Genomic DNA, 20,397 nt, shown 5'->3' with positions numbered 1-20,397 from the left:
AAACACCAAAACTGGTCATAAATCGGTAATTTTGGCGTATGGTATTTTGGTCCCTTATGTTGCCATATCACACTAATATTTTCGAACATTTGTGCACATATCTAAATTCTTTCATATCAAACTGATATTCTCTTATATCAGATTGATATGTTTGTAATGCCATATTAATCCGTTTTGTTTTTATTTTTTTTGCATCTTGTACACAAATAAATATTAAAAACCCATAAATGTTCGATGTAAATATTTACTTTAATATATTTCGGATCAATTATAAAAATAATTCGAAGACTTAGCAATAAGTGAACGATCACGCTGTACTTGGATGCCTCCTGTAGCTTTGCGTCAGCGCAAGGAACTCCTTCTTCTGTCCTTAATAGAAGTTTCCCAGCGAAGAGGTGGACGCCAACTTGCCAAGCTCGGCACCGAAAAGCACGTTAAATGGTCCAAGAAGTAAATAAATTAGAATTGGACAAACATCAAGTAAATACAATTGAATATGATATACTTACTTTACGTTAGAACTATTTTCGACAGTTAATCAACTATTTACTATTTCAAAATAAAATACACATCCACTATGTTAATAGTGGTTTAACTATTAAATACTAAACAAAGGTAAAATAAATATATATGTTATACAACCCTTTCTTATTAGTGAATAACTATTTTTTATAGGTTATAAACTATCTGCATTGGTCAATTTAACCAACCAAATTTTTTTGTGTAAAGAGACTCAAACTACCTTGTCGACAATGAAGACTCTGAATTAGGAAGAGCTCCAGGACGTTCAGTCCCAGTTCTGCGACTTGACCGGTAGCTGCTCATCAGCGACACCGTATGCAGCCTGTCCTTGTTCTTTGGAGAAGGGTTAGAGTTGTGGCAATATGTGTGAACTTCATTGTTGCGAGCCTTACTCCCTGCGCCAGAGTCTTACCTGAAGATCGGTGCTATGGAGTCATTGGGATTGCATTATCGATTGTGTTATTCATTTAAACTCGGCAGTGGACGTTTCTTTGCTCATGTTTTGCCAAGATTGAGACTGGCTTAAATATCAAAAATTAATATGTATTTAAAGTATTTCAGTATCACCTAACCTACGATTTACAAAACGATATTCATTGGAATTAGGGTTAGTTTAGGCTATAACATCGGTGCGTCTGCGGATGATGTTGCTCCTTCGGTGGCTTCCATTGGGTTGCAGCAGATCCTCCGGTCGGGGCTCAATTTCATAGTGTTTATAGCCATCCACATCATCCAGTTCTTTGGAAGTAAACTTGGCCAGCATTGTGCCACGCCCCGCATAGGGCGGGGTGTATTTGAAGGTAGCGGCCGCAATGCCATTTACCGGAATTTCGGCGATCTGCAAGGAAAATATTTGTAGTATGGTTTTCGCTTCCTTATTCAGGCGTTATATTAAACAGATTTTATTGTACTGGTTACTTGTAGGGTAAAGGGGTATATTATATTCGTTGGAAAGTATGTAATAGCGTATAATCTTGATATGGTGATCTTGTCGAGTCGACCTATCCATAGAATCAACCTTTCATTAAGTCTATTTATTTAGTCGAATGTTCAAGCATTTTTTGTCGCAAAATTTGATTTATGAAATTTAGTATGTTGAAGGTGCGATAGCCAGACCCCTTACCTCGCTAAGAGTTGTTTTTATTTTATAGTTATATAATAGTCTATTTGTATATAAACCCACCTTAAACTTCAGAGGCTGCTCGATGCCCGGCCCCTCCACTGTGAACACACCCTTGTGCAGAGGAATGGGCAGCGGATTCTCTAAGCGCAAAATAACATCCAGCTCCTTTTGGGCCACGATGCCAGCCTCCCCCATCTGGAACTTAATGTCCGGCTTGCGCACTCGGAAATCATCCTGGGCGTAGTAATCGTAGTCGGTGTCTTTAACCTTGGCGGCAGCGGAAATCTGGAAGGAGGCCTGCGAGGACAGCTTGTCGAAGTACTCCTCAAAGATAACCTCCATGCGAACGTATTCGCTGCTCTCGGGCTGCAGCTCCAGTTCGAAGCCCAGGGTCTTGACCTCCACTGCACCAACTCCGGTGTACAGGACGGCATCGCAACTGATTTGACCCGTAGCCAGGTGGGTGCGACTATCGCTTTTATTGGTCACCTTCAGGATCACACTGAAGCTCTCCCCAATCTTAATGTCGTCTTTTAGCTCCATATCGAACTCTATGTCATTAAAATTGTCGTTTAAGTAGTATCTACTGAAGGCATGTCGGGATTGCTTGAGGGCCTTGAGCATAGTGCTTCTTTCTTCTTCCGAACGCTCTGCGTGCTTATAGGTATCAGTGATGTCCTCTCGCTCCCATTTGAGAACTGCTTTAGTGCTGATCAGATGTCCTATGGCCAGGGTATCCTTTCTTAGGAGCTTCAGCGGCTGACTAGGTCCGTTGTAGCGCCAGTAGAGCTTATCGGCATTCACCTCCGCGAAGACAAAGCCACCATCGAAAGGTCTTAGAATGTCGCCGTTTTTCACTGCCGAAACTGAAGCCGGACCCACTCGATACATATCATCGGAGGCCTCCTGCGGAGTGGCGTCCACCACTTGCCAGCCATCGAAGGTGCCATGCTGGCCCACTCCCAAGTCTGGTCGCTGCATCCAAAGCTCGTTCCACACGTGGTAGTTCCAAATCGAGTCCGTGGTCTCCGCATCCAACTTCTTGTTGTTCGAGTCTATGAAAACATCCACGGTCAGGGAGGCTTGGGTATCGTGAGCGGAGGAGTAGCATGTGATGATCCTAGCCGGTATTCCCAAGCTCCTGGCGATGGTGGCCAGGACACCGCTGAAATTCCAGCACTGCGCGAACTTCACGGTTTTTTGGGTTTTGTGGAATTGCTGAAGTATCTCCACGGATCCGGTCCACTTGGTGGGCGCCACACCACCGGAGAAATCTTCCGACCAATTTCCCAGTAGGACACCATCGTCATCCACCGAGTTCACCAGAGCGGACAAAGCCCGAGCAACTCTTACTGGATCACCTCTGTAGGCTGGCGGAATCCTGCCCACAGTTCCCAGGACCTTCAAGCTGCACTCCAGCACATGACGTTCGAATTGTCCGATTTTCCAAACCGAGGGCCGCAGTCTGTTGTAGGATCCCCTCCAAATGAGAGTGGTATCGTGCATCACGTACTCCTTGCGCTGGTCACGGTCCTCGAGATAGACCTGATCATCCGGACACCAGGGATTGAAGAGCACATAGATGGGCAGAGGGAGGGGATAACTCCTCGATCCGTCTCCCAGCAGCTTTGTGTCGATGTCCAACTTCCACTCTGTCACAGGACAGGTGGAGGGCGGTTTGATCAGCACGGTAAGAGTTTGACCTTCATGCGATTCGATGCCAGCCCCCCATTCCAGAGTGTCCCCCAAATGATCGATGCCATCATGGGGAACAAGGGCATTGAGTGTCCCGTGACCAGGACTGGGCTTGGTGTCATCCGCCACCGTGAAAATGAAGCTGATTGCATCCTTGCTGGGGCTGTAGTCTCTGTTGAAATGGATCTTTAGCCTGAAAGGCTCTCCTCTCCTCACGATTAGGGCTTCCTTGGCAGCCGCCGCATAGAAGTGACTCGTGTGGTGTTCTTCGTGGTTGTCCTCCAGGCAGAGGTCGACTCTCAATACTCCCAGCACCGCTGAACTGGCGGCATCTGTTGAATAGATAACCGTAATTTATTTGGTAAGTACGCACAATTATCTTTTAGTCAGTTTAGTCTATGGTAAGTATTCATTATATCCGTAAAGTAAAAGGGTGTATTGTATGAAACAAAAACCCATTTCAACGAGGTATAAATCTATTGGCGATCGCACCTTTAACAAACAAAAGTTCTGATATCAACTTTAACGAAAATGTATTTTACGAAAATGTATATACGATAAACTAAATAAATACTTTTTCTAAATTTTTCTTTTTTAAGCGCTTTATCAAAATCGTACAGCTAAACACAGTCATATTGAATTGCAGCGTGCCGAATGTACAAAATTTAGAAAGCTAAGAAGAAAATAAAAAAAACAAGGAAGAACGCTATAGTCGAGTACCTCGACTATCAGATACCCGTTACTCAGCTAAAGGGACCAAAGGAAAATGGAGATATGCAAGCAGCAAAGCGAGATTGAAATGCGCCAGCGGCGGTAGATAGATTTAAGCGTTGTGGGCGTTAGAGTGGGCGTGGCAAAGTTTTTTTTGGATTAATCGATAGGTATTGACAAGACCAATAAATTTCAGTTTAAATTTTTGATGTAGCGTGAAAATTGTGGGCGCCACAGGTTTGGGCGGTTTGTAGGCGTTCTAGTGGGCGTGGCATATTCGCGTGACAAAATTGCGCTGCGCTTAAGCCTAAGGAATCTAAATCTGAAATCCCATTTCTCAATCTTAGATATTTTCCAAGATATCCGCGTTCATATTTACGATTTTTTGAAGTTTGTGGGCGGTTTGTGGGCGTTCAAGTGGGCGTGGCAAACTTTTTTTTGGGTCAATCGATAGGTATTGATGAGAACAAGACATTTCAGTTAAAATTTTTATTCTAGCATGAAAACTGTAGGAGCCACAGTTTTGGGCGGTTTGTGGGCGTTAGAGTGGGCGTGGCACTCTGCTGAAACAAACTTGCGCTGCGTAAGAAGCTCAGGAATCTGCACGCCTAATCTTAATAGCCTAGCTCTTATAGTTTCCGAGATCTCAGCGTTCATCCGGACGGACAGACAGACGGACAGACGGACAGACGGACATGGCTAGATCGACTCGGCTAGTGATCCTGATCAAGAATATATATACTTTATGGGGTCGGAAACGCTTCCTTCTGCCTGTTACATACTTTCCGACGAATCTAGTATACCCTTTTACTCTACGAGTAACGGGTATAAAAACCTTAGGCCATATTTTTCAATCGATGGTACTTAGACAAATCATTTTAAAAAGCGTACACAGTATTTCAAAATACCTTTCAAACAACATATAGCATAAGCCTGTAGGTTTATTAGTTTACAAGTTACGGGTGTACGAAACTTAGCTATTTATAGGTATTTTCCCGCCAAACTAGCGAGTTTTTACATAAGTGGCAGAGCTAAAGTTTATTATTTTAAGCTGTTTAACATCATCTTAAATTTTCAGGAACCTAAAATAACTTTTTGGGACAAACTGACAAACAAAATAATATTATCATTTTGAGAAGTCCCCCAAAATCTAGTTTTGCGTATAACTTTTGAACGGAGCATCGGAACATTTAACAAATGAGGTGTTATTCGTATTTTAAGTGAGAATACAACTAGACCAATGAAATTGTGCATTTATCCCCAACGGTCCCAACAGATAAAATTTTTTAAATTTTCACTTTTACACTTTCACCGCTCTTTCTCCCAAACTAAATGATTTTTATAAGGTCTGGAATTAATTGAAGTTTGTTTTCCGAATGTATCACGCTCGCTAAGTAAGCGTCCACAAAATCCTATTACTTAAAAATTTCAATATTTTGTAAAAGTGTAAATAGGATTTTGTTTTATTTATCAAATCATTTATTATCATTTATGAGTCGGAAGTTTGTTTTTTAAATCGGAAACAGTCGTTCTGCCGACGACATTTTTGAAGAATCTGACGAGTAGATTCCACTGGTGCCTATGAAGCCCATGTTTTTTTAGTCGAGTTACAAGCCCACTCTAACTCCCAAAAGTTAGAGGCGCCCACATTATTGAAGATTTTCATTCATTTCATTGTCATTTAATATGTCAATAAGGTAATAAGATAAATTGGATAGCTGAATAACGCGAATAGGTCGTCGATGCACTCGACTATGTTTCCTTTTCTTTTAGATCCATAGGTATATTTACCCAGAGAATCAATAAATTTCCACAATTCTTTTTAAATATTCTGTTCGTGAGTAATAGTAAGTTTTTTGACAGGGTCTGAACAAAAACTGCCAACAATTTGTTGCCTATTTCAAAAGAGGTTTTGCGTAGCTTTAGTTTGCCTGAGGCAGCCGATGATATCATAAAGCAAATGTGTTCCCCAAAGCTGCAGCCTTAAATTGACTAATCGCCTTTAGCCGTAAACATAACAAACTTATGTCACAATGACCAAAAGATCAATGTAAGGCCAATCAATTTTCGAAGTGGACAATCAAAGTGACGCCAACGCACCACTAGAACCAACAAAAAAGATTTACAAAAAAAAGAAAACAAAATTATTGGGCAACACTGCTTCAAAACTAAAAACCAAAAATTCTAGACATCTTATTAATTAACAAATAATTTGTAATTTATAATCAAACAATACCACCTACTAATTTTAAAGTTGCAATTTTTATATAATGTATAGCTACAAGTATAAGGTACAAGTTCAAAAAAATTTGATCTATGAATGAAATTCAATTTACTGAGGTCACTTGAGGTTCCATTGCTGGAAATAAAAATAGATTTCTTTGATTTCCACAGGCATCGAACGATTTTTTCTGTACAATATATAATAGCATTTTAGACGTAATCTTATAGGGGCTTATGTTTCTACATGACCTGGTCAAACTTTCCACATCGCTTTCATCTTTTATCAAAATCAAAAATAGAAGAATGATAGATTGATAGACCTTTTGAATCTGCGATAAGTATGTTATAATGTAAATAAGTCCATTCAAATATTTGTTTGAGTACTGAAAGTGTTGATTATTGTTTATATGCACATATGTGCTCTGATGTGTTTAAATATTAGCAAAATAGTGAGTAGTAGAACCACCCAACCTGTCAAATCACCACACACGCAAATTCCGAAACGGAAATAGCAATACGCAAAACAAAAACTTACACGAATAACCAACAACAAAATAAATATAAATTTATACAAAATTAAAAAAAAAACTGATGGCGAATTATAGCTCCAATCATATTTTGTCTTATTCGAAGATTGTTATTATGATAACAATTTTGGTGTTGTTTTTTTTTAAAAGTGACATAAACAGATTCAAACAGACACAAATAATAAAAAAAAAACAAAAGTAAGCAAAGTCCAAAAAAACTGTGCAAAGTGAAGTCATCTACCGTAAAAATAAAACATCTTAAAATTCAAATTAAAATGATTTGCATTAAACCTTTTGAATTGGACAAATTATTTATTTTTTGGTTTGTTTTTACTTGCGTTTTCGTTGGAGAATTCAAAATAGAACAAAATGAAGTCATAGACCGAAAAAATAAATTACCAAACCAATTAAAGTCAAATTTTAATGACTCACAAATATCAATAGTGATGTTGCGCTATTAAAGGCTTGTAATTGGTGGGTAGTCTTTTCTTGGGCTAGCTGTGCATACCTTCAAGATCTGCTGAAGGTCGGGTACTGCGGAAAGGATTCACTCTTCGGGGCAGCGAATTCGGCCACCATCGCTGCAGCCAACTGGGCGTATAATTCCGATACCAATAGCTCATGTTTGGCTTGGCTAATACGATTCGGTTAACAAAGAAGACCGCTCTTAGCCACAATTTATGTGTTACGGTAAGCACAAGACGTAGCACCGGTAATAGCGACAAAAGAAGAATAAAGCTAACGGAAACTGCGCTTTAAGGTATCTTTTTCTGGATCCGCTTGGAGATCTTTCGATGTGAACACCGCAACGCTTTGAACTTAACTGATCGGAAATTGTATGGGCCTGATAGTTTCGACTGTGATGCGTGCGTCGCTCTCCATCTCTCTTCAATTCTCTGGGCTTCTCTCTTTTAGTTCTGTTGGGTTATTATTAATTATGGACGGGAAACCGAGCTTCAGGGCAACTCCGATGGACCTGTTGTGGCTAAGAAGCTGTTGGATTGTTCAAGCGACTACGTCATCGTTCATCGGCAACATTTTGATCAAGATGGTCATTAAGTGAGCATAGAGTGTTTTCTAGATCGATTCTTCAAGCAAAAACCTATCATTAATTTGCAATGGCAATTTAAGGAACGCTTTTATTAATCATTTCTTTGTTGTATACATACCTAATTTTTGGGAGAACAAACTGTTAAAGCTCTCTGTCAGTTAGCAGGTGTTTCGTGCTTTGTTTATTTTAATTCAATTTTCAAAATTGCAGGTATAAATGAGGAATTGGAGGGAAAAACTGTGGGCGGCACAGCTATGAGTGTTTAGCACCCACGGCAACAAATTTGCATGCACAAAAGGCAATAACTATAGAACAAAATGCATAATTGCTCGATTACGTGTCATACACTACAAAGTAAATCAATTTTAAACATTCGTACGTGAAAACAAAGATCTAATCTAATTTAACAGCCGTGTACAATTAAATAAATAAATTTTAAATATGTATACAAAATTTAAATTGAAATCAAGTGATATATGTCGGCGTTAAAATGTTTAGTTAAACATTTGCTATTTTAAATGTATTTAAAATAATTGCAACATAAGAGAAAATTTGTATTCCACAGAAATCAAAATGCCAAAACTTGGTTTAGAATGCCAAGCAGTATAGGTCTTTCAAAAAAACAATGTGGCTGAAGAAATGTTGCAGTTAAGCTTCTAACAAATGAATAAGGTACTAACTACTACCGTATACTTTTAAAATGTGAATCAGTTTTTATAATTTTTCTATTCTCCAACAACAATTACTATTCTTTACGCCAAAACGACTAATGAATTCTAATTTGATATAGCTTATTTGGCTATTTGCATTTACCTGTTTCGTCGTTTTTGGGAGCACCTGCTAAATAATTGGCATTGACATTGCGTATACGCAATGTTGGGTCGTCCTTGCCTTGGTTTCTGCACCATTCCCATTCATCGCACTTTTTGCAACACGAAAGCTTATGACCCATGTCTGTGGCCAGGTATTTGAAATATCCAAGTGCGGGCGTAGTCTGACTTTATCTGTTGGGCAAACCGGTTCGCCTGTCAATGATAAGCCGTAGTTTGTTGATTTTCTGATGAATTTGTAGGAGTGGTTTTTGAACTTCGGAATATTGCTGCCGCACTAGAGCCCGACGTTTGCGCTGCCCCGAATTAAGTGTCGTGCCATTTTGGTCAAACTACCCGCGGAATGCAAAACTGAGACAGTTTAAACTGTAACAGCTGGGATCACGTCATCGCCGTCAACGGAGGGGAATCAAAGCGGACTAGAACGCTCCAAGATTCGAATGATACTGATTAGACCTGCTCTCCGTCGAACCGATCGACCGTCTTCCCCGAAGTGTTCACATTTTACATACCACATGCCTGGTGACCCCAGTGTCAGCTAGTCGGCGGCCTCGGGTGTCCAAAAACCAGACATGCGTGCGTAAATTGATCAGCTTAAATGGCATCAACCACTCAGAATAGGTCCAAGTGAATTATTATTGACTTTGATTGCTACTTGTAACTGATTGGCTCAGGTATAGAAGGTGCTAAAGGGGCGCGACTGGCACTAAATCTTTTTGATTTTTGTCATCGAGAACTTTAACAGCCGTGTTCTCTTGATGCTAAGGTTCTTGGAAACAACACCTTAAGGAATATAAAAAATGGACAGGCTGTAATGATCAGCTTGATGATTTTACTTGTATACTTAACAAGATGACCCTAGTCCTTATATTAATGTCAAAATCATATTATATTATATTAAAATTATATTAAATAACACAAGGAAATATATTGCCTCAAATGTCATATTAAGTCTATGGCCTTGCAAATTTTTTCCTACAATATTGAAATTATATTAAAAAGAAAGGAAGTTAACTTCGGCAAGCCGAAGTTTGTATACCCTTGCAGTTATAATTATTAAATTTTAAAATTCAAAAAATGATATTCCCAATAGTATAAGATAATATGTCAAAAAACACCGAAGCTATAATTTGTTTCATATTATTTTCCCACCAATTTTCCGATCGTTCCTATGGCAGCTATGTGATATAGTCTTCCGATTTTGATAAAGTTAAATTCGAATTTCCAATTATTATTATGGGAGCTATAAGATATAATTGTCCGACTTATATACTACCTGCAAAAAAAAGGAGACTTTTGGGAAAGTTTCAGCCCTATAGCTTTAAAACTGAGAGACTAGATTGCGTAGAAACGGACGGACAGACGGACATGGCTAGATCGACTCGTCTAGTGATGCTGATCAAGAATATATATACTTTATGGGGTCGGAAAAGTCTCCCTCACTGCGTTGCAAACTTCTGACTGAAATCATAATACCCTCTGCAAGGGTATAAAAACATATTTTATAAATTATTTGTAATATCAAAACAAGAACTAACGCTACGGTTGCTACGGTTGTGTGCCCCGACTATCAGATACCCGTCACTCTATCCTATGACTCTGCAACTAACGTTATTGGACATGCTTAATTTATCTTTTTATCTTAACCGATTTGAAAGAATTACGGTATTTGGATACATCTAAAACTGGCGTTGCCAAGATACTACTAGAGGGCAGATCTTACAGATTGCAAGTTCTGGACGTTTATGCGGAGCGACATGCTCAGATGGACCATGTATATACTTTAAATGATCAAAAACATGTTCTTCTACTTCTTGCACGTTTATTAACTTACGCACTAGTCCTTTTACTTTATGAGTAACTGGAATATTTGTGTTCGACTGTTTATGAACATTTATTTAAAGTGCTTTCTGTCAATGCGAAATTTAAAGGTTTTTTGCGTAACGGTCATTTACTTGGAAACTATGCATTACTAATATTTGGGGAAACTTCCGGTGAAAATAGGTATTACCATATGACTGATTTGATTAATGATCGTCATCACCTCATCATTTCATCATCATTTAGTGATGTTAAAACAAAGGAATGGCAACTGTCATAAATAAAAACCATAAAACAATTTGCTGAAAAAAGTCCTTATCATCTCATACAATACCTTTCTTTGTAATTGAATCTCCAATATGAATCATTTAAATAAATTATCACCATATTTCCCGGTCATTTGCTGTAGATCTTGCTCTGAATTTTTTGAAGCTCTAACAGCTTTTTGGAATCGTCGATAAAAACGCAAAAATGAGTAAGTGCTATCGAAAGACTGTTGAAACTAACGAGTTCACTTCAGAACTCATAAGGTGTCTATATAAGAGTAGAAAACATTTGGTCTGTGACGTCAGGTCAGTCTCTTAAGTTAAATAAGATAAACCGACGCAAAGATATTAGAGAAATGTGATAATGTACGTATAAAAACAGCGGCGATTTTCAGTAGCATTTTTTTACAGTCTCAGCAACAAGTTTAATGGGATTTACATCGCTACAAATTGCTCGCGATCAGTGGGTAACGCTGAGAGACTTATATGGCAGGGATCGGACAAATCTCACGGGCTTCGACCTAATCGAATACTTTATGAATTACAAACCTTCATCCAATGCCGATGCAATTGAGATATATTCGACCGATAAGGATTGGACTACACATGGCAGCTATATACTTGTTGTAAACGCTTATTTCTAGCTATACTACGGATTTGTGATTTTAAGTGAGATCTTGATTTCAGCATTGTTTAGACAGCAAGGCTTACATTTACCTTAACACCGTCAAAGGTCATCTAGAAGATCTAAAGTCTTTGTTGTGCTCCCTAAACTTGAAAGTATTCCATTTGATCTGTGGCTATGGAGAAAGTTTAAAGCCACTAGTTGAGAACTACTGGATGCATTTGGGTCAAGACTTGAGTGAACTTGCACATCAGCCAGCTATAGTTTATCACCTACCAAGCGCCAAAGTTCCCTGTTGGACACCAAGGTGGGATACATATTTAAGATAAATAAAATTGTTTGCATTATCCATCCTTTAGATTAGATGTCTCAAATAAAGTTGGTTGTCTCAGTTCAAAATATGCTGACTTGGTTGATAGAAACTGGACTTATCGCTCAGTAGATTCTATACGTTTTATACGAGGAATTATGGAGAACAATGTTACGGCTGGCGTTTTTGATAACAATGGAGAACCCTTAGCTTGGTGTCTAAGGTGACAAAAAAGATTCTATCTCTCATTATTTTTATACCCGTTACTCGTAGAGTAAAAGGGTATACTAGATTCGTCGGAAAGTATGTAACAGGCAGAAGGAAGCGTTTCCGACCCCATAAAGTATATATATTCTTGATCAGGATCACTAGCCGAGTCGATCTAGCCATGTCCGTCTGTCCGTCTGTCCGTCTGTCTGTCCGGATGAACGCTGAGATCTTGGAAACTATGAGAGCTAGGCTATTGAGATTTGGCGAGCAGATTCCTGAGCTTCTTACGCAGCGCAAGTTTGTTTCAGTAGAGTGCCACGCCCACTCTAACGCCCACAAACCGCCCAAAACTGTGGCTTCTACAGTTTTGATGCTAGAGTAAAAATTTAAACTGAAATGAATTGTTCTTAGCAATACCTATCGATTGACCTAAAAAAAAGTTTGCCACGCCCACTTGGACGCCCACAAACCGCCCACAAACTTCAAAAAATCGTAAATATGAACGCGGATATCTCGGAAACTATCAAAGATAGAGTATTGGGATTTCAGATTTAGATTCCGTAGCTTTGTACGCAGCGCAGGTTTGTTATGCGAATATGCCACGCCCACTCTACCGCCCACAAACCGCCCAAGCCTGTGGCGCTCAAAATTTTTATGCTAGATAAAAAATTTTAACTGAAATGTATTGGTCTCGTCAATACCTATCGATTGATCCAAAAAAATCCAAAAAAAAAAACAGATTTAAAATGCTTATAGTATCTAAACAACTAATGCTACATTAACGTGCTATATATCCCTAAAAAGATAATTTATTTTCTAAATACCCTTCATATAGTAAAGTTGTCTGAACATAATAGATTTAGAGTTATGAAAAAAAGTTTTTTTTAAAACCACTTTTTGACTATTTTCTCAAAATTAAGTCAAACGAATTCTTTTTAAATTTCAAATCATATAGCCCTTGAGATTCCTCAACTTTTGATATATAACACTTTTTGCCCCAAAAATTACCGTTTGGAAGATATTAAGCGATAAAAAGTGCAAATCGTTTGAGCTCCGTATACGAAATATTTCATACTTATTGGAATAAACAAGAAAAAAACCAATTTGATGAAAAATATTCTTATTCGATTTTTTCAAACGGAAAATCTGTTATGGTTTTAGGGTCCTTTACTTGCATGAAGCTAATTGAAATAGGAAACTTGATCTATTTGTTCTACCACTTTGGAAAAACCCGCTAGTTCGGCGGGAACTATAAGAAACTAGAGACTTCTCTTGGAATCTGAAACAGCCCTTGAGATTCCAAACTTGTGCCATTAAAATAGGTAATTGAAGCGATAAAACTTGTTATTAAAAAGTTTAATATTCATGTGGACGACTCCTAGTCATGGTATTGGGGTACTTAAACTCTTGTGCAAAAAAAAACATCTGATATCAAACAATTACACCTCTTAACGAGGTAAAAAGTAGTGGCGAACGCGCCTTTAACAAACATTTCTGATATCAACAATTGTGACGAAAAATGATATTACATTCGATAAAATAAATAAACTATATTAAATTTATGTATTCGGCACGCTACAACAGAAAATGTACGTGTAGGATATAAATATTTACTGTTGCGGGCCGAAATCATACATTTAATATAGTTTATTTATTTTATCGAATGTAATGTCATTTTTCGTCACAATTGTTGATATCAGAAATTTTTGTTAAAAGGCGCGTTCGCCACTTCTTTTTACCTCGTTAAGAGGTGTTGTTGTTTGATTTATTATTATTTGGATATAACTTTTTAATAAATGTTCCGATTTGAATAATTTTTGGCATGTAGATAGCTATTAATAATAAGAACTAAATCTCATTTAAATTTTTACAAAATATTAAATCAATGAAATATTATGTCTGCGCTAGACGGGTCTTAGCGTTTTGGTCGTTTGTGAGTGTTTGAGTGGGCGTGGCACCCTGATGAAACAAAGCCCAAAAATCTGCATGATAATCCCAACATTCTGCTCTTTAAGTTTCCGAGATCTTTGCGTTCATACGGATAGACGGAAAGTCGGACATGGCTAGATGGACTCGACTAGTTATCCTGGTCGAGAATATATATTCTTTATTGGGTCGGAAACGCTACCTTCTACCTGTTAGATGCTTTCCGTCGAACCTAGTATACCCTTTCACTCTACAAGTAGTTAGGAGGGTGTGTTGTGATATATACATATCAGATCTACAGCTTCAGGGTTTCAGTAGCTATGGACGTCGACGTAAATGTTTTTACAGTTAACTTTTGTAATTCAAATAATTTCATGACCCTTAAACAGAGTTTGGATAGGCACATACAAAACTAAATTGTCATGCAGCGGTGGCTGTCCTGAACTTATAAAAGTCAATAGTCAACTATAAAAGCTATAATTTTGGGAAAGGGCATGCAATCCAAGAGAGTCCTGCGAAGCGCAAGTTTATTTCAATATTCAAATTACAAACGGTACAGAACATTTTAAAAACGTTCGTACTGACCACAATTTGGATTTTAACAACGATGAACTTTAAAAATTGCCATGTTTTTATTCTGAAAGTGCTCAGTATATAAGGTATATTTTAAGCTCGTGATATGGTTTTATCTGCACGAAATGTGTGGATCTACAGGGGCGATATGTGGGATTAGAACACCCTACTATTGTGTTGGGGTTATTTTACATTATGGCGTCGCAAAAACATATTTTTTGAGTTTTAATATTTGTATAACAACTTTGCCATTAAATTATACATTACGGTAGCTGGTTAGTCATTAGGCTGATCGAATTGCGAATAGATAATTCCATTCAATTTATAAAAAGTGTGACACTAACAATCGCGTGAGAATTGTAATTCCTAGGTTTATTTGCTCTTTTTATCAAGAGAGGCAGCCACAGTAAACAACAATATGTTAGATAACTTATAATTCATTACATTTGACTAAATAAAGAAAAAATGACCATATAAAGAATATCATTAAGTGTGATCTTCAAATATAAATATTTTGAAAGAGTGTTATTCACCTTTCTTTTGTAATTCAAAATTATAGTCACGTTGAATTTTTTTATATTCTTACCGAAACGTGTGATACAATCTTTCTTTGTTTCCATGTTGCTAAAGCCTTCCGAAGTACATTTCCGGGTGATATTTCCTTTTTATACCCGTTACTCGTAGAGTAAAAGGGTATACTAGATTCGTCGGAAAGTATGTAACAGGCAGAAGGAAGCGTTTCCGACCCCATAAAGTATATATATTCTTGATCAGGATCACTAGCCGAGTCGATCTAGCCATGTCCGTCTGTCCGTCTGTCCGTCTGTCCGTCTGTCCGTATGAACGCTGAGATCTCGGAAACTATAAGAGCTACAATACTGAGATTAGGCATGCAGATTCCTGAGATTCCTGCGCAGCGCAAGTTTGTTTCAGAAGAGTGCCACGCCCACTCTAACGCCCACAAACCGCCCAAAACTGTGGCTCCTACAGTGTTGATGCTAGAACAAAAATTTTAACTGAAATGTATTGTTCTCATCAATACCTACCGATTGACCCAAAAAAAAAGTTTGCCACGCCCACTTTAACGCCCACAAACCGCCCACAAACTTAAAAAAATTGGAAATATGAACGCGGGTATCTCGGAAAATATCAAAGATAGAGAAACGGGATTTCAGATTTAGATTCCGTGGGCTTGAGCGCAGCGCAAGTATGTTACGCGAATATGCCACGCCCACTCCAACGCCCACAAACCGCCCAAGTCTGTGGCGCCCACAATTTTCATGCTAGATAAAAAATTTTAACTGAAATGTATTGGTCTCGTCAATACCTATCGATCGATTAAAAAAAAAGTTTGCCACGCCCACTCTAACGCCCACAACGCTTAAGTCTGTATAACGCCGGTAGGTGGCGCATTTGCTGCTTGCATATCTCCACTTTCCTTTGGTCCCTTAAGCTGAGTAACGGGTATCTGATAGTCGAGGTACTCGACTATAGCGTTCTTCCTTGTTTATCGCTGTATTTCCGTTCAAGAAATGTGATCTCAAATTTATATTTTTTTAGAAAACCGAAGTCCATTTATCTTGATTTATCAGGTATATCTTTCTTAACAATTAATTCAGTGATTAATTGAAACTTGTAAAATATTGTGATGCTAATCTAAAAAAAACACAATTTTTTCAACAAAGCAAAATTAGGTTGTTACCATTGTTAAGATATAGCTCATTGTTTAAATTACTTATCATTCGCAAGTAGTTTAAAATGCTAAGCGGACCTCTTTTGAATTTACTACCGGTACGTGCAATGGCTTTTTCTATCGATGTTAATACCCATTTCAATGAAAATCTTATGGACCAGCATTGTGCTCATCTTATCCTAGCGCTGGGAAATTTATATTTTTATCACGGTGTCATGCAACAACAAATAAAAACTTATCCCGAAAATCACACACACTCATGTAATACCTACCCATTATTTAGATATTCTTAGCTATCGCTCAAAGGGCAAATTACTCATCATTCCCGAGTAGTTTATAATGCAAAACGGGCTTATTTTGAATTTACTACCGGTACGTGAGATGTCTTTTTATATCGATATTAGAACTCATTTGCATGAAGTTCTAATGGGACAGCATTGTGCTCATCTTATCCTAGCGCTGGTAAACTCCCAGCTTTATAACAGTGCCAATGTGCGCGAACTTTCCAATGACAAAGCAGAGAACACGCATCTAACATAAATGCCGTAGTATAGCTTATAATTAATTACAAATATTTACTCACCGGGTGCGAGAGAATATTAGAGGGGCCGCGAGAATATTAGTATGTTCGTCACGGGTCAAAATATACACACAGACGGGGAGAGCTTGAATGGATTTCCGCCATAGAGTTCGCAGAATATTGAAAGGGGCAGTACATCAATACAGAAAGTACCGATCGATGAGATCAATAACAAGTGCAGAAATCGGTTGCCAATCCATGTAAACAAACTCAGGGTATAACCAGTGACTCGACGTCAGCGCAAAGCTCCCCAAGATCAGCTGGGAATAAAGAGCGGAGCTTGAGAGACCGGGGCTTGAAGGAGTGTGTTGTATTTACCTGATAACGAGTCTCCGATTCCAGTTTTATAAAGATTCGCGCTGAGCGGCAACACCTCAGTCTGGCTCTAACAACTCAACTCGAACAGCCACATCGTGCTTAACCGTGACCGTTGAAAACCCAATATATATACCCCCATATATATATATATATCGAAACCTATATATAGTTAGTTCTGTGTGCGTTCAAGATTAAAATAACAATATGTGGCGCTTGCTTTTGGCACTTTTAATGATGAGTGCGGTGTGCTGTGAGTCGGGGCTTTTTCGAGATGACCTGAGAACTCCGGAAGCGGTGGCCACCATTAACGGACTAAGAAAAGGAGTGCAGGCTCGGCAGCAGCAGCAGGAACCGCAACACATCCAGTCGATTCCCCTGCCAACGGTTCCAACCTTACCGCCCCTGCAATCGCCCGGCCTTGTGAATGGCCTTGCCACAAAAAGCGGCCCCGTGGTGGATCAATTTTCCGGCAGTTCCGTTAAACAGCCGCTTCCGGCTGCCTATTCATCCACCTACGTCGACCTGCCGATCTCCGATCAGATTGCAAAAAGTGTTTTTAATTTCGCAAATTATCTGGGACAGCACTTGGGCTATAAGAAAACTGAGATTTTCTCTCCTTTGAGCATTGTCAACTCCCTGGCCCTACTACTGCTGGGCGCCAGGGGTCGCAGTTACGAAGAGCTATCCGCCGTCTTCGGAATATCGGACACATCCCGGCTGCATGAGCAGTTCGGCTTAATGCTGCAGGACCTACTACAACCCACCAGGGAGGGGATTTCCCAAGGTCGACCCCTAACAAACTGGCGAGCCAACAGCCCTATGAGGTCGAATCGACGGGCCCAGAGACCGGGGGCCCACGAGGTGCACCTGGCAAACGGACTGTTCACACAGACCGGCTACTCACTCAACCCTGACTACAGGTGAGCTTCACTGCGGATAATTGACTGCAAACTGGATCTCAAGCGAGATCAGGTTGGGGATGGGCGCTGGGAAATGCCAGACGATTAGCGATCGCCTTGAGGTATTACACGGAGCAAAAACTCGAGGCTTTCCGCCTTTTTTCAAAGTCTCTTTCCTTTTAAAGATCGAGATTTAAAGAGATTTGAAAAGGTTTATTTTTTATTGAAGGGATTTGTCGTTAGCCTTTGAAGGGTTTTTTTAAAAAGCTTTTTCTTATTTTTTTCTGTGTAGGAATGGAAGTTGACTAACGAACACATGTAATTTCACATTTATTTTCATTGAGAAATATATAGGTACTATGTTTACAATTTAACGGGGAACGGTCATTATTCACATTTTGTAAAAATTTCCCAGTGTGATCGTTGGTGTGATGTTAAAGAGATGAATATAAATGGGTATAAAAGGTTGATAAGGTAAAGTCGAAGCAAACTTACCGGAACCGTAATGAAATGACAGATTTTCAGCAAAGATAAGACAATTAATAATATCAACAATCCTGAAATTGGCAGTAAATGTATAAACTCACTTAGCTATCTTATCTCGCTAAGCAACTTTAATTTGAGAAAAGTAAAATATTTTAGTAATATAACTCACTGATAAGAGCGTAACAAGGTTGTGTTTTAACAATGCAAAATAAATCTATCTTAAACATTTGAAGTTACTATTATTATCTGCAAAATTATGCCGCATTGAGAAGTTTTTATTTACTTAGTTTTTAATTATTTTGCCTAAAGGCGATTTATAGCTAAAAATACATATTAATACTCTGGCCCATGCCTAACCTCCCACAATCTTGCTCCACTTTACTCAACGACGTTTGGTAACGCCTTATTGATTGATTACTCATGTGTTCCACTTTTGTTCATTTACAGGCGGGTTATCGCAATGGTCTACGGTTCGGACCTGGAGGTTCAGGATTTCGAGGGCAGTCCGGCAACAGCGCGTTACAACATCAACTCCTGGGTGGCACGGAACACGAAGAACCGCATCGAGAACATCATCTCCAGCGATATTCCGCAGAGCACCAGGATGATTCTGGCCAACGCGCTGTACTTTAAGGCCTTCTGGGAGACGGACTTTATCGAATCGGCCACCCGGCCAGATAACTTCTATCCGTACGGCGAGGGAACTGAGCCAGTGGTGAGGGTCCAGATGATGGCCACGGGAGGATCGTATCCCTACCACGAGGATCACGAGCTTGGCTGCAAGATCATTGGATTGCCCTACCGGGGAAACCTGAGCACCATGTACATAATCCAGCCCTTTAAGTCGTCGGTGGGCGAACTTATGACACTACAGATGCGTTTGACCGCGGAGAAGGTGGAGGATTTGATCAGCAGGATGTACAGACGGCAAGCACTGGTGGCGTTCCCGAAGATGCATCTCACCGAGTCTATGAATCTGAAGACAGTCATGCAGAAAATGAGTCTGGGCGGCATCTTCAGCACCGTGCAGAATGATCTCTCCCTGATCGCCACAAACGAGGTCTCCAGGACGAGTTCGCTGGGCGGAAATAGCCTGCAGAACTTGGAGGCCCAGCGAAGAGCCGGAGCGGGAGGAGCTCACTCCGATTTGGTTGTGGACGACATCGTCCACAAAGTGGACTTCACCGTTAACGAGCAGGGAACGGAAGCGGCGGCGTCAACAGTCACGTACCTCAAGAAGTCCGGACCGGATGTCCTCTTCCGCGGAGACACTCCATTCATGGTGCTAGTGCGCCACGATCCCACCAAACTGGTACTGTTCTACGGCCTTATAAATGAGCCCCCAGCAGCCGTTTAATTCTAGGGATCTTCAATTATTAAGCGTTAGTTCCTAAGTTCGTTGACTTTTTAGTTAGGAAGCCAAGAATTCATTTTAAATGATACGAAATAATAAATTAAACAATAATATGTATAGTAAAACTAACCATGGGATATTTTATTATTGGGTGCACCGACCTTGCAAAAGTGGGTCATACACTTAACTGATTTTAGAATGTATTACATGGTTTTAATCTTTCAATTCTTGTTTACTTAATTTGATTAGGCTCGCATTAATTACTAATCTAATTGTGTTACTTAAAATACTAACTTAGTATCAGGCTGATACTAACGTTTGAACTATGCGATTTCTTCTTTTTAGCGCGTTTGTTTACCTGTTAAGGGTCTGTCCATATATTACGTAATTCTTCTCTCTTCTCCCGATTTTTGACCCCCTTCCCCCATGTAACCAATTTCTTGAGCAAAAAATTGATTTGTTCCACACACCCCACACCCTGTGTGATTGCTAAATAAATGGACAGCCCTTTGGTTTTGGTTTTATAACCAAATCGTTTTTATTAATCCATACATAAGGAATCAAAATAATTTTCTTTGATACTTATTTTCGCAATAGAATATGGTGCCTTGTCTTAATATTATAGGTTAACATTACACATCTTTAGAAATACAT

At 39.2% G+C, this 20,397-nt stretch overlaps 3 protein-coding genes across 10 annotated transcripts; 2 read left to right on the top strand and 1 right to left on the bottom strand.

Annotated features, from left to right (window-relative positions):
* Nucleotides 1-230: 230 nt before the first annotated feature.
* On the bottom strand, nucleotides 231-9,098 carry LOC119547719 (annulin-like). 8 transcript variants are annotated; one of them, XR_005219247.1, is made up of 5 exons: nucleotides 8,666-9,098; nucleotides 1,706-3,672; nucleotides 1,095-1,360; nucleotides 935-1,043; nucleotides 231-855 (listed from the first exon to the last, which is right to left on the bottom strand). XR_005219247.1 is itself a non-coding variant. In XM_037854693.1 (4 exons), exons 1-3 carry the CDS (start codon nucleotides 8,802-8,804, stop codon nucleotides 1,136-1,138), a joined length of 2,331 nt encoding a protein of 776 aa, XP_037710621.1. In that variant the 5' UTR covers nucleotides 8,805-9,098; the 3' UTR covers nucleotides 231-1,043; nucleotides 1,095-1,135. The 8 variants fall into 8 exon arrangements, 6 of the variants coding, with proteins under 6 accessions (XP_037710621.1, XP_037710622.1, XP_037710623.1 ...); XR_005219248.1 differs by having other exon boundaries at nucleotides 935-1,039; nucleotides 1,099-1,360; XM_037854693.1 differs by having other exon boundaries at nucleotides 231-1,043.
* A 1,904-nt stretch (nucleotides 9,099-11,002) lies between these two features.
* Nucleotides 11,003-11,931, top strand: LOC119546088. The gene is made up of 4 exons (XM_037852168.1): nucleotides 11,003-11,075; nucleotides 11,181-11,395; nucleotides 11,457-11,701; nucleotides 11,754-11,931. The coding sequence occupies exons 2-4, from the start codon at nucleotides 11,198-11,200 to the stop codon at nucleotides 11,929-11,931; spliced, it is 621 nt and encodes a 206-aa protein (XP_037708096.1). The 5' UTR covers nucleotides 11,003-11,075; nucleotides 11,181-11,197.
* Nucleotides 11,932-17,052: 5,121 nt separating this feature from the next.
* On the top strand, nucleotides 17,053-19,872 carry LOC119547898 (serine protease inhibitor 28Dc). The gene is made up of 2 exons (XM_037854934.1): nucleotides 17,053-17,924; nucleotides 18,837-19,872. Exons 1-2 carry the CDS (start codon nucleotides 17,209-17,211, stop codon nucleotides 19,744-19,746), a joined length of 1,626 nt encoding a protein of 541 aa, XP_037710862.1. The 5' UTR covers nucleotides 17,053-17,208; the 3' UTR covers nucleotides 19,747-19,872.
* Nucleotides 19,873-20,397: the final 525 nt, after the last annotated feature.

This window comes from Drosophila subpulchrella, chromosome 2L, assembly GCF_014743375.2.
Source record: "Drosophila subpulchrella strain 33 F10 #4 breed RU33 chromosome 2L, RU_Dsub_v1.1 Primary Assembly, whole genome shotgun sequence".
In the NCBI taxonomy this organism is placed as follows: domain Eukaryota; kingdom Metazoa; phylum Arthropoda; class Insecta; order Diptera; family Drosophilidae; genus Drosophila; species Drosophila subpulchrella.
Note: the sequence above shows the minus strand (reverse complement) of the source record. Positions and strands in the feature narration are given on the sequence as shown.